The 18,269-nt window shown below is 42.9% G+C and overlaps 1 protein-coding gene across 2 annotated transcripts in view; it reads right to left on the reverse strand.

Moving 5' to 3' along the window:
* PACS1 (phosphofurin acidic cluster sorting protein 1) overlaps positions 1-18,269 on the reverse strand; it is a 103,566-nt gene that overhangs the window by 56,694 nt on the left and 28,603 nt on the right. For both annotated transcript variants that reach the window (XM_067472456.1, XM_067472455.1), the window contains exons 2-7: positions 14,326-14,413; positions 13,635-13,724; positions 10,422-10,547; positions 9,107-9,251; positions 5,489-5,580; positions 3,947-4,027 (exon numbers count right to left, since the gene is read on the reverse strand). In XM_067472456.1, the coding sequence (XP_067328557.1) occupies positions 3,947-4,027; positions 5,489-5,580; positions 9,107-9,251; positions 10,422-10,547; positions 13,635-13,724; positions 14,326-14,413 (622 nt within the window). The remainder of the gene's footprint in view (positions 1-3,946; positions 4,028-5,488; positions 5,581-9,106; positions 9,252-10,421; positions 10,548-13,634; positions 13,725-14,325; positions 14,414-18,269) is intronic.

Below are 18,269 nucleotides of genomic sequence, written 5' to 3' on the forward strand. Positions count from 1 at the left end.
CCCTGAGCGAGGGCCGGGTAAATGACCTTGGAGGGCTGTATTCGGCCCCCGGGCCTTAGTTTGAGGATCCTTGACTTAAATGATCCAGGAGACATGGGATAGAAAACCTCACTAGCAATTTAGCATCCCAGCCACAGTATATAATGCACCCAGTGGGAGCATGTTTGTGTATTTATTTGTTTACTAGCCGACCCTGCCACGCGTTGCTGTGGCCCAGTCTGTGTATATGTGTTTTGTGTGTGTATCTATGTGTTTGTGTGTGTGTATATGTGTGTTTTTGTGTATGTGTGTGTGTACTAGCTGTCCCCTGCCACGCGTTGCTGTGGTCCAGTCTGTTGATCTGGGAAATAAAGTAATGAGAAAGTGTTGGTTTCTAATATATGTAATTTCTTTATGCTTGTGGGTAAACAGTATTTCTTGCTGTTTGTCAGTGTTGATGTGGAGAGTGTAACATATCATTGTCCCTCTTTAAGAGTCCCTTTCAAATCTATGATACTATATCTCTCTGTGTATGAATCATATCTATCTATCTATATCTATGGCTGGATGGCTTTGTCAGGAGGACTTTGATTACGTTTTCTTGCCCTGATGAAGAGAGTTGGACTGGATGGCCTTAAGTATTTTTCTGTTGGTCATGGGGGTTCTGTGTAGGAAGTTTGCCCCGATTCTGTCGTTTGTGGGTTCAGAATGCTCTTTGATTGTAGGTGAACTGTGAATCCCAAATGTCAAGATCTATTTCCCCAAACTCCATCTGTGTTCATATTTGGGCGTATTGAGTGCTTGTGCCAAGTTTGGTCCAGATCCATCATTCTTTACAGTGCTCTCTGGATGTAGGTGAACTACAACTCTCAAACTCAAGGTCAATGCCCACCAAACCCTTCCAGTATTTTCTGTTGGTCATGGGAGTTCTGTGTGCCAAATTTGGTTCAATTCCATCGTTGATGGAGTCCAGAATGCTCTTTGATTGTAGGTGAACTATAAATCCCGGGAACTACAACTCCCAAATGACAAAATCATAATTTTTGAGTGATGGTCACTCCTTGTGTTGTGAGACGTTTTGTTGCCCAATTTGGTGTGATTTCGTTCATTGGTTCTTTTGTTTTTAAGGTACTCATGATGCACAGAGCATTTATATATATATAGATTTGTGTGTTTATATGTATACATGCATATTGTGTATATGAGTGTGCTTGTCTATATGCATATTTGTGTGTATGTATATATGTATATGTGTGTGCATATATATATATATATATATATATATATATATATATATAAGTATGAATGTGTGCATGTGTATAAGTATATGACTGTATGTGTATATGTATATATTGTGTATTTGGGGGGGGGGGTTTAAGTTTGTTCCGCTGGGGTTTTGTGTGTGCGTGCGTGTTTAGAGGTGATGGACACTCGTTGGATTGTTAGGTGTATTGTGTCCAAATTTGGTGTCAATTCGTCCAGTGGTTTTTGAGTTATGTTAACCCCACAAACAAACATTGCATTTTTATTTATATAGAAGTTATATCCCACCTTTCTCTGGGCAGAGGTTTCAATTGACCAGCAAAAAGTTGACCAAAAAAATTGGAAAAAAACACCAAATTCTGTTTAAAATGCTCAAACACCTATCTCTTCAGAATCTCCGCATTACTCAAAACCTTTACACTTTCCAGTAAGTTGTTACAGCGATCTTGCTTAGCTTGCAAACTTGACAAAAGTGTGCCTTTCATCAGTTCAGCTTCAGAGTATGCATATTTCATGAACGCAGCTCAGAAAGTGCTTAAAAGTCTTGTCCTCAAAGCTAAGCATTAAGGAGCAATGAGTACAAATTTACTAGACACAAAGAGGAAGGAGAGGCATTATAAGTACTTAATTTGCTAGAGCGCAGTGCCAAGGATCACGGATACCTGGAAGCTTTGCTTTAATTGGCAGAGATATCGGACTTAATGTTTGCCCGCATGTTTTTATAGGTACTTTTGATTAAGTCTTGTCTCTCTCCTACTGCAGCATATAGCCCAATAGTTAAAGTGAAGCTGTGTCCAGAGAAGAACAACCAAAATAATCAAAGGTTTGGAAATCAAGCCCTGTGAGGAATTGCTGGGGGAGCTGGGTATGTTTAGCTTGGAGAAAAGAAGGTCAATGTCCTACTTGTCGCACCACAGGGTAAAATCACCTTGCTTAAAACACCAAAGAACACATCAGCAGTCGTCTTTATGGTTTATTAAAATAAAGGATAAAAAGTTCAAAAGGCAAAAGTGTATTTCAAAAGATCAGTCCAAGGTAACACAGGCAAACAAGATCCATGAAGACACAAGCAAGGCAAAGTCCCTTAAGTGCATGACAAAGTCCTGAAACATGAACATGAAAGCTGCAAGATAAATCCAAAGTCTCTTGGTTGAAGCAGGAAGTTGCTCTGACACTGAGGCATATTCAAACAGCCTATTTAATACACTTTGGACAACATGAAGGGGTCTGTATGGTCTCGGGCCTCTCTCTCTCTCGCCTGCTAGCGATCCTGACACTCCTTCGAACCTTAAATTCCAACCGAACAGCTCCATCTAAGTCTCCGGCTCCATCAAGGTCAATTCCCTCGTTAGTGCTTTACCCTTCATTATCAGGCTGAGAACTATCTGGATGAGAACCGTCCTCTCTTCCTGAATCCACCTGGCTCTCAGTAGTTTCACTTTCCCCAGCTTCATCCCTTGCTGTGGGAAACAACTGAACTTCTGCCCTCTGTTCCTGGTCTTCTTCGTCTAACCCAGGGACATCATAACTTTGCACCTGACTGAATCTGAAACCCATAATCCCCATCAGAATCATCGGCACTATCACTGAGTTTCCAGCTGAGTCACAACACTACAGAGGAGGGGGCAAGCTTCTTTTCTGCTGCTCTAGAGGATGTTCCTGTGTTAGACGAGGAAGACCAGGACCGGGGCAGCTCAGTTGTTTCCCACAGCAAGGGTTTGTTGGGGTTCAGCCTGATCCTGATCTGTGTGAACCGGATTCTCTGATAGTTTTTCCAACTGAGCAAGCTCTCCCTGGCCCTGACAGTGTGGAATCTGTTGTTGATGCTGAGGTCAGCGGCGATGAAAATGAAACTCAACAGCTGGAGGAAAATATTTTGGAAGCTAGCCGTGATATCGCTAGCCGTGATATCTCTCCAACTGGGGTTTTTAATGAGGACCGAAGAGAACAGATAGTTAGAGACAGAAATGTTTCACAGTTTCTACGAAGGTCACATCGTTTACAGGAGAGACAGGCCCAGGCTTCAAAGTCAAGGGGTGTTTCATAGAATAGTTTCTTTGGTTTAAGAGGCCTCCTGCCGGGTGCCTCTTTAGATCAAGCAACGTTTGGGACTGTGGCTGTGCCTTGGCAGAATTCCTGTGTTCCATGGCCAGTAATCCCAGAGGCTTCTAGTTTTCAAGTTCATGGTTACTAAAAGGCTAACAGGTTCCTGGTTCTTATATTGTGGCTTTTGAAATTTTGCTCAAGTTCAGAGATTCTACTGACTGCTATGTTTTTTCTGTGGCTTTTTGACTTTGCATTTACCTTTCTTTTGTAACCAATTTTTCATCAATAAACAAGGATTGCTTTTCCTACAGTCCAGTGTGGTGGATTTAATCTTATGGTTTCGTTTCTTGAACTGGGATGCAACAGGGTTGACACTGGGGAAAGTGAAACTACTGAGAGTGAGAGCCAGGTGCCTGATGAAGGAAGGGAGGATGTAGAAAGGGAGGAAAGTTCTCAGCCAGCTAACGAGGGATTTGACCTCGATGGAGCCGGTGATTTAGATAGGGTTGATCGCTTGGAATTGAAAGTGCGAAGGAGATAGAGCAGGGTATAACTATAGTAATAGTAAATAAATAAATAAAAACCTGCAAATGGAAGGGAAAATAGAAGAGAAGGATGGAACTCCTTGCCTGTCAAACTCGCTTGCAACACTACTCACCCGAGTAACTGCAGAAGCTGAAGTCAGTTTCCTCCTAGTCTTTTTCACCTTTCTAAGATCTTCTTCTTCATAAAACAAATCCTGGGGAGAAAAGATGACATGGTCGACTTCAAAATGCAAGCAGCGTTCATCCTCCGCACCCTCATTAAGGTATTTATATTCACACATTTGTTGTGTTTGTCACATTCTATCAAACTTGCAAACAGACCAAAGCACTGGCAAGAGAAGACTGGATTGTTAAGTTGGTACATTAGTTTTGAAGGACAAACCAACTGAAAATATCTTGAAAGACTGAGAAACTTTTATGGATTTTTTTAGCAACACAGTAGAGTCTTGCTTATCTATATAAATAAAAATGTACTGTTAGTTTGTGGGATTAACAGAACTCAAAACCACCGGGGGAACTGACACCAAATGTGGACACAAAACACTTAACAACCCAATATATGTCCTTCACTCATAAAAACACTGAAAAACACAGCAGAAGGGACTTAAAATGCCCTCAAAAGCTAAATGATGAAAAGCTAAATGATAATACAGAAAAAGGGAAGAAAGAGGGAGGGAAGAGAAAAAAGAGAGAGAGAGAGAGAGAGAGAAAGAAAGAAAGAAAGAAAAGAAAAGAAAAGAAGAGAAAAGAAAAGAAAGGGAGAGAAAGAAAGAAGGAAAGGGAGAAGGAAGCATGGAAGCAAAGAGAGAAGGAAAGAAGGAAAGAGGAAGAGAAGGAAGAAAGGAGAGAAAGAGGGAGGGAAAGAAAAAGGGGGAAGGAAGGAAAGTTAGAGAAGGAAGGAAGGAGAGAAGGAAAGAAAAAAGGGAAAGAAGGAAGGAAAGAGGGAGTGAAGGAAGGGGGGAAATGTAGAGAAAGAGGGAAGGAAGGGAAAAAGGAAAGACAGAAGGAAAAAAGAGAGACAGGAGAAGAGAAAGAAAAAGGGGTAAGGAAGGAAAGAGATAGAAAAGGAAGGAAGAAGAGAAGGAAAGAGGGAGTGAAGGAAGGAGGGAAAGAAGGAGAGAAAGAGGGAAGGTCGGCCACAGCAAAACATGGCGGGTACAGCTAGTCCAACATAAAGGGCCGGCAGAACATTGGATAAGTGAAAATGTTGGATAACAAGGAGAGATTAATGAAGAGCCTATTAAACATCACATTACGTTATGATTTTACAAATTAAGCACCAAAACATCATGTTCTACAACAAATAGACAGAAAAAGCAGTTCAATACATGGTAACATTATGTAGTAATTATTGTATTTATGAATTTAGCACCAAAACATCACAATGTATTGAAACAACTGTGGATCCAGGCGGGAGGCAGACTGCGTTGGATAATACAGAATGTTGGATGAGTGGAAGTTGGATAAGCGAGACTCTAATGAATCTAACAATGTAATTTGTGGTTGTTAATCATTTTAATGAGATTATTTAGCAGCACTTGTAATGGTAGAATAATATTTTTTTCTCTTTTTCAATGTATATTATGTTGATTCTGTGTTACAAATCAATCCTTCAATAAAAAGAAAGCACTGACCATGTAAACAGAGAAGCTTACCTGCCCATGCAGGGGATCATCGCTTCCTTCCTGTTCAGAGGAGAAACTCTCTTCTTCTTCTTCCGAATAGTTATCAATATCCGGAGAACGATCTGAAAGATTATCAGAAGTCGGTATGCTAAATTTGACTAGTCAAGAAAGTCCTGAGGTGTATCACTATGGCATTTATTTGTGGGGCACGGATCAAATCTGTGAATCTACTACTCACACCACTTCCTCAAGGAAAGATTAAACATAGATGTAATCTTTTAAAAGCTGTCCCTAATTAGCTCCCACCAATATTTTATTTATTTATTGACAGTATTTATATTCCGCCCTTCTCACCCCGAAGGGGACTCAGGGCGGATTACAATGTACACATATATACACATATATGGCAAACATTCAATGCCAAAGACACACAACAGATATAGACACACAGTCAGAGGCTGTTTAACTTTTCTGGTCGCCAGGGGAACTGTTGCTTTCATCGTCCATCTGCGACATTGATGAAGTACTTCCGCATTCCCCGTATGCTTTGCTGGAGTCTTTTTCATGGCCTCGTAAATTAGTTAAATTGGCCTCCCCACACATAGTTGGTCCCTAATTTTCCTACTTGACAGATGCAACTGTCTTTCGGGTTGCAAAGGTCGACAACAAGCTACACAATTGGTTGGAAGCTCACTCCGACCTGGGCTGGCTTCGAACTCATGACCTCTTGGTCAGAAGTGATCTTGATGCAGCTGACACTCAGACAGCTGCGACACAGTCCCTGTTATGGGTTGATGTGAGTTTTCCATGCTATATGGCCATGTTCTAGAAGCATCCTCTCCTCATGACCTTTTGGTCAGAAGTAATCTTAATGCAATTCTTAACGAGTGAGCTTCCGACCAATTGTGTAGCTTGTTGTTGGTTGCATCTGTCAAGTAGGAAAATGATCTTAATACTTGGTTAGACCACACCTGGAATATTGTGTCCAATTATGGGCACCACAATTCAAGAGAGATATTGACAAGCTGGAATGTGTCCAGAGGAGGGCGACTCAAATGATCAAGGGTCTGGAGAACAAGCCCTATGAGGAGCGGCTTAAGGAGCTGGGCATGTTTAGCGTGAGGAAGAGAGGGCTGAGAGGAGATATGATAGCCATGTATAAATATGTGAGAGGAAGTCATAGGGAGGAGGGAGCAAGCTTGTTTTCTGCTTCCCTGGAGACAAGGACGCAATGGAGCAATGGCTTCAAACTACAAGAAAGGAGATTCCATCTGAACATGAGGAAGAACTCCTGACTGTGAGAGCCGTTCAGCAGTGGAACTCTCTGCCCCGGAGTGTGGTGGAGCCTCCTTCTTTGGAAGAAATTAAACAGAGGCTGGATGGCCATCTGTCAGGGGTGCTTTGAATGCAATATTCCTGCTTCTTGGCAGGGGGTTGGAAAGGTTTGCCCATGAGGTCTCTTCCAACTCTAGGAGGCAATGATTCTATGACTCTATGATTCCTGACATTTCGCCCACATCTATGGCACAATCTCTGAGGGTGCCTGCCATAGATGTGGGTGAAACGTCAGGAGAGAATGCTTCTGGAACATGGCCATACAGCCCAAAAAACTCACAGCAACCCAGTGATTCCGCCCATGAAAACCTTCAACAACACATTATTCCTGTTCTTCTCTATCAAATAAGCACTACAAATTATGTTCACATTACATCTAACACTGTCAGGATGTGGCCTTCATGCTATGAAAACACGGCCGGAACCATGAAGACTCCCTCCTGACAATAGAATGGTTTATGGCTTGCTAGGGAGCCATCTGGCTGCAGAGACTGCTTTGTAGATGTGGGAATGGAATGTAGTCACAACTTGAGATAAGGAGGGGAGAAGGGAGGAGGTGCCCAGGGGGAATGTGTTACTGGCTGTTGGCGGGAAAAGTTTAGATCTCTCTTTATGTATGACTCCTGTATGGACTGAATAAACCGATATCCAAAGGATTTGCTTTGTGAGTGTGCGTTTCATTCTGAGATTCCTCAGGATCTGACAGACACTTTTCTGCTTAAATGGAGCAGTTTCCATTCTATGGAAACTGCAAGTGCACAAACAGGACTGGAGTCCGGAATGATGACTTCATCTCATTTCCCAGACTCCTCTTTCCCATCTGGTCACTCAAAATATTGCTGGTAATAAATCAGAATAAATCTAGCAAAGAGTCTAAATTACAATCAGTTTCCTTAGCAACCAGAGGAGGGGGGGTTTGCGGGGGGGGGGGATTGTTGTTTTTGTTTTTTGGCCTAGGCTGCAATTCAGGAGAGAGTATCATAAAATTCCAAAACATACAGCTAAATATAGCACTGTTTGAAGGAATTTGCTTTGATTGTCAAAACAAAGTGAAGTGAAAGGGTATAACTGAACTTCCAAAGAGTACTGGGGTTATTCTCTACCACATGGGTCCTCAAACTAAGGCCCGGGGGCCGGATATGGCCCTCCAAGGTCATTTACCTGGCCCTCGCTCAGGGTCAACCTGAAGCACACAACAACAACAAACCTATCTCAACAGCCAAAAGCAGGCCCACATTTCCCATTGAAATAATAAGACGTTTATATTTGTTAAAATTGTTCTTTATTTTAATTATTCTATTGTTTTAAAGCAGCGTTTCTCAACCTGGGGGTCGGGACCCCTGGGGGGGGGGTCACAAGAGGGTGTCACCAAAGACCATTAGAAAACAGTATTTTCTGTTGGTCATAGAGGTTCTGTGTGGGAAATTTGGCCCAATTCTATTGTCGGTGGGATTCAGAATGCTCTTTAATGGTAGGTGAACTATAAATCCCAGCAACTACAACTCCCAAATGTCAAGGACTATTTCCCCCAAACTCCACTAGTGTTCACATTTGGGCATCTTGAGTATCCATATTAAGTTTGGTCCAGATCCATCACTGAGTCCACAGTGCTCTCTAGATGTTGGTGAACTCCAAAATTCAATGTCAGTGCCCAGTATTTTCTGAAGGTCATGGGAGTCCTGTGTGCCAAGTTTGGTTCAATTCCATCATTGGTGGAGTTCAGAATGCTCTTTGTTTGTAGGTGAACTATAAATCCCAGCAACTACAACTCCCAAACGACAAAATCCACACCACCCCCAGCCCCACCAGTGTACAAATTTGGGCGTATTGGATATTTGTGCCAAATTTGGTCCAGTGAGTGAAAATACATCCTGCATATTAGATATTCACATTACAATTCACAACAGAAGCAAAATTACAGTTATGAAGTAGCAACAAAAATAATTTTATGGTTGGTGATCACCACAAAATGAGGAACTGTATTAAGGGGTCATGGCATGGCATTAGGAAGGTTGAGAACCACTGTTTTAAAGTGTTTTTTGCACTACAAATAAGATATGTGCAGTGTGCATAGCAATTCACTGTTTTTCAAATTATAATCCAGCCCTCCAACAGTTTGAGGGACTGTGACCTGGCCCTCTGTTTAAAAGGTTTGAGGACCCCTGCTCTATCAAATGACAAACATTAAGAACACCACCTGGGCCACCAAGTACTGTAACAACTCTAAAATTGTATTCCTTTAGACAGGTACAAGCAAACACATCATGCCCAGATGCCAATGTTCTGTATGCATGAGCCCTCAGAATGCCTTACCAGATAATTTAGATTTGAGTCCCTCGTGATCTATTGGTTGACTGGACAGGGAATAGATTTTGATTTCCGCAACAGGGACAGAGACATCTTTCACGTTGCTGTGGAGTCCCAACACCAGGGCTCCCTCACTTGGATGTTGCATAACCTGGAAAAGAAAAGCATGGTGACATTTCAGAACAGATTCAGAAACTTAACTCAAGGGGAATCCAGAGTTAACTCAGTTTTGATATCTGTGTATATCACACATACAAAAACAAATAATAATAATAATAATAATAATAATAATAATAGATCACATCCTCAACTGCTGCAAGAAGATCGCGCAGACAGACTACAAGTAGAGGCACAACACCGTTGCTCAGATGATTCATTGGAGAGCTTGTGCCACAAATGCCATCTGCCTGCGACAAAGAACTTGTGGGATCACAAGCCGGAAAATGTTACAGAGAATGAACACGCCAAACTCTTCTGGGACTTCCAAATTCAGACAGATAGAGTTCTGGAGCACAACACTCCTGACTTCACAACCGTGTCAAAAAAACAAAGTATGGATCGTGGATGTCGCAATCCCAGGTGACAGCAGGTTTGCAGAGAAACAACAGTAAAAGCTGACACGATATGAGGATTTAAAGATCAAACTGCAAAGACTCTGGCACAAGCCGGTCAAGGGGGCTCCCAGTGGTGATCGGCACACTGGATGCAGTGCCTAAAGACCTGGGCCTGCACTTAAACACAATCGGCGTTGACAAGATTACCATCTGCTAGCTGCAAAAGGCCACCTTATTGGGATCTGCACGCATCATTCGCTGATACATCACACAGTCCTAGACACTTGGGAAGTGTCCAACGTGTGAGCCAATACAACAGCCAGCCAAGTGCCTGTCGTGGACTCATCTTGTTGTGTTTCAAATAATAATAATAATAATAATAATAATAAATTAGCCACTTCTCCCTTCAGCTCGAGGCAAGGTGCAATATTGTTAAATATGAGATGAAACACTATTAAAACACATACAAAATGATATACAGAATTAAAATACAAGTTAAAATCCACTGATGAAATGCAGATTAAATTTTTAAGTGATTCCCTTCTCAACATAAAAAGTATATGGCTCCTACTCACTTATAAAATCATCAGAGAAGGAAAGTAAAAAAGAATTAAAGGAAATAGGACAACATACAATCTATGTACTTGGAATCATCCAATATTTTCATAGTGCAATAGGATCTCTTTAGTTCTCCCTGAGACATTGTTCATACTAGGAGGCTTAGTCAAGACAGCTATCTCTACTGTGTCCCCCTCCATTTGTATTACCTCAGCCATGTTGATAAGGCCAACGGCCAACGTTTTGTAGCCCAGGATGGTCCTGTTTTTATATCGCTTCCTTCGCTGCAACATGATCTGCAGCTTGTTTGCATCGCGTTTCAGGAAGTGAGGATACTGCAAAAGATAAGTCAAAGGAAATAGCTTTTTAAAAGGCAAACTTTTGTCATGAAAAACCAAGTCCTGCAGGAAAGAAAGCAGGCTGATCACGATACCACTAAGTAGACCAACTAATTTAAGCTTTGCAAGATTTCAGGCTCCTGACCAGGCAAAAATGGTGAAGAATAGACTACTGCAATGCATTCTACATGGGGCTGCCTTTGAAGACTGCCCAGAAGCTTCAACTAATCCAACGGTCAGCAGCCAGGTTGCTCACCGAAGCGGCCTACAGGGAACATACAACTCCTTTTGTTAAGCCAACTCCACTGGCTACCAATCAGCTTCCGAGCACAATTCAAAGTGCTAGTTTTATTTATTTGTACCTCGCTACCATCTCCCCAAGGGACTCGGTGCGGCTTACATGAGGCCGAGTCCAAACACAACAACAAAAGCAATAAAACACCAATACAAGCAATTAAAAAACATAGACAATAAAATACACAACATTATCAAAAAAGCAACACATAATTAAAACAGCGGGAAGGTCAAATGTAGAGTTAAAATTGGAAATAATGCTGGGCCATGAATGAAAGGTGATACTAGTGTTTGTGGAGGGCATACAAGCAGACTCAGGGAAATGTAAAGTGCTTTGGAGGACAAAGTGCTATGGGATTCATTATTCCGGGAAGGCACACTGGAACAGCCACGTCTTCAAGCTCCTCCTGAAGACTGCCAGAGTTGGGGCCTGTCTGATGTCTTTAGAGAGTGAGTTCCAGAGTCAAGGGGCCACCACCGAAAAGGCCCTCTCCCTCGTCCCCACCAAACGCACCTGCGATGCTGGTGGGATCGAGAGCAGGGCCTCTCCGGAAGATCGAAGGGATCGTGTGGGTTCGTATACAGAGATGCGATCACGTAAAGGTTTTAATCTTTAAAGCCCTAAACGGTTCTGGCCCAGACTACCTGTCCAAACGTATCTCCTGCCACGAACCATCACAAAGTTTAAGATCTTCAGGAGGGGCCCTGCTCTCGATCCCACCACTATCACAAACACGGTTGATGGGGACGAGAGACAGGGCCTTCTCAGAAGTGACCCCCCGCCTATGGAATGCCCTCCGGAGAGATATCAGATTGGCCACCTCCCTCTTGTCTTTTAGAAGGAAAATCAAGACCTGGTTATGGGACCAAGTGTTTGATCAGTGAGCAGCAAGTGGAAGAAGATCACACAACTTATGGCAATGAATTGACCCAAACTGGTTTTTGGATTTCGATTTTAATGGATGTGTCTTAATTAATTGTTTTAATTGTTGTTTTAATTTTTAATTTTTGATTGTATTGTGGTTGATTTTTATGATGCTAGCATCATATGATGCTTTTGTTAGGCTGCCCTGAGTCCCCCTTTGGGGGGAGAAGGGCGGGATATAAATATAGGAAATCTATATAAATAAAAATGTAATGTTAGTTTGTGGGATTAACAGAACTCAAAAACCACTGGACAAATTGACACCAAATTTGGACACAGGACATCTAACAACCCAATGTATGTCCTTTAGTCAAAAAAATTGATTTTGTCATTTGGGAGTTGTAGTTGCTGGGATTTATAGTTCACCTACAATCAAAGAGCATTCTGAACCCCACCAACGATGGAATTGAACCAAACTTGGCACACAAAACTCCCATGACCAACAGAAAATACTAAAAGGGTTTGGTGGGCAGTGTCCTTTGATTTTGGAGTTGTAGTTCACCTACATCCAGAGATCACTCTAGACTCAAACAATGATGGATCTGGACCAAACTCTACATGAATACTCAACATGCCTAAATGTGAACACTGGTGGAGATTGAGGAAAATAGAATCTTGACATTTAGGAGTTGTAGTTTATTTATTTATTTTTATTTATTTATTATTCGAACTTATATGCTGCCACTCCCCTGGGGCTCGGAGCGGCTTACAAGAATGGCGAAAATCTAACACAATTTAAAAACAATTTAAAACAATTTAAAAACAGCAATATCAAAAGTCAAAGGCCTGTCGAAACAGGTATGTCTTACATGCCCTGCGGAAAGCTGATAAGTCCCGCAAGGCATGGACTTCAGGTGGCAGAATATTCCAGAGTGATGGTGCCACTGCTGTGAAGGCTCTGCATCTGGTTGCTGTTAGATGCAAGGTCTTGACGCTGGGAATTTCCAATAGATCTTGGTCCTCAGAACGGAGGGATCTCTGGGGTTGGTAGGGGGTGAGGCGGTCCCTCAGGTACATCGGCCCCAGACCATGCAAGGCCTTGAAGGTGAGTACCATCCCTTTGAAAGTGATCCGGTGCTCAATTGGTAACCAATGCAGCTGTAGTAAGATTGGGGTGATGTGGCATCTCATCGGAATTCCCGCAAGAAGCCGAGCAGCTGCATTTTGTACCAACTTGAGCTTCCGGATCACCAACAGAGGAAGGCCAATGTAGAGGGCGTTACAGTAGTCCAGTCTTGAGATGACCGTAGCCTGGATCAACGTAGCAAGGTCGTCCCTGGACAGGGAGGGGGCCAGCCGTCTAGCCTGCCGCAGATGAAAGAAGGCGGTTCTGCTCACGGCGGAGACCTGGGCCTCCATTGTCAGCAGAGGGTCCAAAAGGACTCCCAGACTCTTTACCAATGATGACGGGCGTAGCGCCTTGCCATCCAGGGTAGGCAGCTGGATATCCCCACTGCCCGGTCGACCCAGCCATAGGATCTCCGTCTTTGCTGGATTCGCCCTCAACCTGCCGGCACGCAGCCATCCAGTAACGGCCTCGAGCCACTGGGATTTATAGTTCACCTACAATCACAGAGCATTCTGAACCCCACCAACGATAGAACCTCCCACACAGAACCCCCATGACCACCAGAGTGGGCCACAGCAACGCGTGGCAGGGGGCGGCTAGTAAATAAATAAGAACTAATCTGCTTCCATTGACAGCATCATAACATCAGCTTCAAATAACAGTGCTAGCAAATCATCAAAGACATATTAGACATAAAAATATAATTTCACTCTCACACGTTTATAAAATAATTGACATTCCATCCTGCAGAACACATACATCGGAAAGGACTGATATTTAGTTCCTCCGTACTAACCTGCAATGAGAAGGTAAGCTGCAGCTCTGTTTCCACAAGTCCACTGACCGGCAAGACAATCTCATTGGACCTCAGGATTCTCTTTGACCCCTGAGGAAATATGCACAACAGTTTTTGTCTTCAAAGATGGAAGGTATATGAAAACCCCCAAAACATATTAAAGGAACAGGTATGATAATGCTAAGATGTGCCTGTTGGACTGATCAAGGGATTTGACCCATTTCCAGAACTATCTGAGAATTGGAAAGCGAAATGACTACCAACAGCTAACACCGGTAAAGGACCCTGCAGGTTTGACAAAAGGAGACCACCCACAGGAATTACCACATGTTCAAAGTACGAAATTTGATTTCAGATTCTTGGCAAAGGGGACAGTAACCTTCCTTCTCAGCACGTTATGTCACTAACCTTGTTTCAGGTCATCCTGTAAGACTATTAGTTAAGATTCACAGGCACCTTGGCAAGTGTAACCCTTTCTTCTTACATTTATGGGAGAAAGGTTTGATTATCTTATCATATTCTCTTATTTATTTTGTGTGTGTCAGGAGCGAATTGAGAAACTGCAAGTCGCTTCTGGTGTGAGAGAAATGGCCGTCTGCAAGGAAGTTGCCCAAGGAACACCCGGTGAGCTTGGCAACTGCTCTGGTCAGTAAACAGTTTTTAACCTCCTCACTCCCTCAAGGCATGTTACCTGTAGTTTCACAGCAATCACCACCGAATTTAAATCTTTGTCCAGCTCCTTCAGCATGATGAGCTTTTTCAAAGTCAAACTGAACAATCTGTCCAAAGGAAACATAAAAAATACAGATTATAAATCAATTGCTTTTGAAGCCAAAAGAAAAACAAAACATTTCCCCCTAACTACATTTGTACATTGCTTTTTCTGAGAGGAGGTAGGTTTGCCTTTCCTGAACAACAAATTAGACTCATACAATCTCTTCCACACATATCCCTACCCAAGGCTATTTAAATTACTTGTTCACTGCATTACTATGCATTTCTATTATCAACTAGCTGGACCCGCCACGCATTGCTGTGGCCAACCTTCCCTCTTTCTCTCCTTTTCTTTCTTTCTTTCTTTCTCTCCTTCCTTCCCTCCCTCTTTCCTTCCTTCCCCCCTGTCTTTCCCTTCTTCTCCTTCCTTCCTTCCTTCCTTCCTTCCTTCCTTCCTTCCTTCCTTCCTTCACTCTTTGGTTCCATCCTTCCTTCTCTCTTTCCTTCCTTCCCTTTCTCCCTCTTTCTCTCCATCTTTCCTTCTGTCTCTATCTCTTTTCTTCCTTCCTTCTCTTTTTTAGTTTCCTTCCTTCCCGCTTTCCTTCCTTCCCCCCTTTTCTTTCCCTTCTTCTCCTTCCTTCTCTACCTCCTTCCTTCCTTCCTTTGCTCTTTGGTTCCATCCTTCCTTCTCTCTTTCCTTCCCTTCCTCTCTCTTTCTCTCCATCTTTCCTTCCGCCCCTCTCTCTTTTCTTCCTTCCTTCTCTTTTTTAGTTTCCTTCCCTCCTTCCTTCCATCTTTCCTTCCTTCCCCCCTTTTCTTTCCCTTCTTCTCCTTTTTTCCTTCTCTACCTCCTTCCTTCCTTTGCTCTTTGGTTCCATCCTTCCTTCTCTCTTTCCTTCCTTCCCTTCCTCCCTCTTTCTCTCCATCTTTCCTTCTGCCCCCCTCTCTTTTCTTCCTTCCTTCTCTTTTTTAGTTTCCTTCCCGCCTTCCTTCCATCTTTCCTTCCTTCCCCCCTTTTCTTTCCCTTCTTCTCCTTTTTTCCTTCTCTACATCCTTCCTTCCTTTGCTCTTTGGTCCCATCCTTCCTTCTCTCTTTCCTTCCCTCCCTCCCTCCCTCCCTCCCTCCCTCCCTCTTTCTCTCCATCTTTCCTTCCGTCCCTCTCTCTTTTCTTCCTTCTCTTTTTTAGTTTCCTTCCGTCCGTCCCTTTCCTTCCTTCCCTTTTCTTTCCCTTATTCTCCTTTCTTCCTTTTCTGCTGCCTTCCTTCCTTCCTTTGCTCTTTGGTTCTATTCTTCCTTCTCTCTTTCCTTCCTTCCCTCCCTCCCTCCCTCTTTCTCTCCATCTTTCCTTCCGTCCCTCTCTCTTTTCTTCCTTCCTTCTCTTTTTTCTTTCCTTCCCCCCTTCCTTCCTTCTCTACCTCTTTTCTGCGTACCCCCTTTTTCCTTTCCTCTCTTATTCTCTCCTTCCTTACTTCTCTATCTCTTTCCTTCCTTGCTTGCTTCTCTGCTTTTTTCCTTCATTCCCTCTTTCCTTTCCTCCTTCCTTCCCCTTTTTCCTCCTTCATTCCTTCCCTCTAGACATAGGCTGGAAAAGAGTTGGGCTCAAAGGCAGTGCTTGAGAGAGGTACATCTCTGCTCTCTGCAAAGCAAAGGCTCCACGCTTAGTAAGCCGGCCATCTGCATCTGTATTGCCATTTAGCTTTTTTGGGTTAAGTCCTTTCTGCTGCTTTTTTTTGGGGGGGGGGGTGTTAATGGGTGATGATCACTCGTTGGCCTGATAGGTTTATTGTGTCCAAATTTGGTGTTAATTCGTCCAGTGGTTTTTGAGTTACGTTAATCCCACAGACTAACATTACATTTTTATTTATATAGACTAGCCGTCCCCTGCCACGCATTGCTGTGGCCCAGTCTGGTGATCTTGAAAATAAAGTAATGAGAAAGTGTTGGTTTCTAATATATGTAATTTCTTTATGCTTGAGGGTAAACAGTACTTCTTTCTTTGTTAGTGTTGACGTAGAGATTGTCTGGTTTTCTTAACCTGGGGGTCGGGACCCCTGGGGGGAGGTCATGAGGGGGTGTCAGAGGGGTTGCCAAAGACCACCAGAAAATACAGTATTTTTTGTTGGTTGTGGGGGTTCTGTGTGGGAGGTTTGGCTCAGTTCTATCATTGGTGGGGTTCAGAATGCTCTTTGATTGTAGGTAAACTACAAATCCCAGCAACGACAATTCCCAAATGTCAAGGTTTATTTCCCCCAAACTCCACCAGTGTTCACATTTGGGCATATGGAGTATTCGTGGCAAGTTTGGTCTAGATGGCCTGATTCAGTTTGAGTCCACAGTGCTCTCTGGTGAACTACAACTTCCAAACTCAAGGTTAATGCCCACCAAATCCTTCCAGTATTGTCATGGGAGTTCTGTGTGCCACATTTGGTTCAATTCCATCATTGGTGGAGTTCTGAATGCTCTTTGATTGTATGTGAACAGTAAATCCCAGCAACTACAAATCTCAAATGACAAAATCCATGCTTTTTGAGTGATGGCCACTCCTTGGGGTAGTAGGTGTATTGTGTCCAAATTTGGTGTCAATTTGTCCATTGGTTTTTGAGTTACGTTAATTCCACAAACGAATGTTTATATAGATTTAGGCATTGTAACATCAGGGGCAGAACAATGCTGACATCTTTTGTGTTTCATCTGCCATGAACCTTCCATGTAAAAGGTTGCCCAACACAGAACACTTTCCAACCAATGTCATTTCAAGAACCCTTCTTGCCCTTGCTCATCAGAAACTGCATTCCAAGCTATGACAAAGCTATTAGTTACAGTAAAACCAAGACAATACATGCCCAAGAGTTTCCAACCAGGAAATTCACAAATTAGAATATGTAGAGAAGATCTGTTCAAACTTGAATGTTCTGACATCATAAGAGAATGCTATGTCTCAGTATTTTTTGATAGGTGGCACCAACAGAAAACCGAGGAGACAGATGAGTGGTGAGAGCTCTGCTTTCCTTAAAGGGCTAAGAAGCTTCCCATTCAAGGAGAAATAGTGGAGCAATTACATTAAGGACACCAGCTTCATGACTTTCAGAAGCAATCTATATACATATAACTGCTATGTGCGTAATGAGTACTTTAAAAACAAAAGAACCAATGAACGAAATCACACCAAATTTGGCAACAAAACGTCTCACTACACAAGGAGTGACCATCACTCAAAAAATTATGATTTTGTCATTTGGAAGTTGTAGTTACTGGGATTTACAGTTTACCTACAATCAAAGAGCATTCTGAACTCCACCAATGATGGAATTGAACCAAACTTGTCACACAGGACTCCCCTGACCAACAGAAAACACTAGAAGGGTTTGGTGGGCATTGACCTTGGGTTTTGGAGTTGTAGTTTACCTACATCTAGAGAGCACTGTGGACTCAAACAATGATAGATCTGGACCAAATTTGGCACGAATACTCAATATGCCCAAATATAAACACAGATGGAATTTGGGGGAAATAGACCTTGACATTTGGGAGTTGTAGTTACTGGGATTTATAGTTTATAATCAAGGAGCATTCTGAACCCCACCAACGACAGAATTGGGGCAAACGTCCCACACAGAACCCTCATGACCAACAGAAAATACTGTGTTTTTGGTAGTCTTTGGTGACCCTTCTGACATCCCCTCGCAAACCCCCTGCCCCAGGAGTCCCAAACCCCAGGTTGAGAAATGCTGCCCTAAGGCCACCCAGTCCAACTCCCTTCACCATAGCAAGCCCTTCTGACAAAGAGCCATCCAGCCATAGATATAGATAAAAATATATAATTCACACACATATGTTTATGACAGATATAGTACCACCTCCCTGGTGACCCCCCCCCCCCCAGGGTCTTGACTCCCCAGGTTGAGAAACGCTGCCTTAAG

This window comes from Anolis sagrei, chromosome 12, assembly GCF_037176765.1.
Source record: "Anolis sagrei isolate rAnoSag1 chromosome 12, rAnoSag1.mat, whole genome shotgun sequence".
Lineage (NCBI taxonomy): Eukaryota > Metazoa > Chordata > Lepidosauria > Squamata > Dactyloidae > Anolis > Anolis sagrei.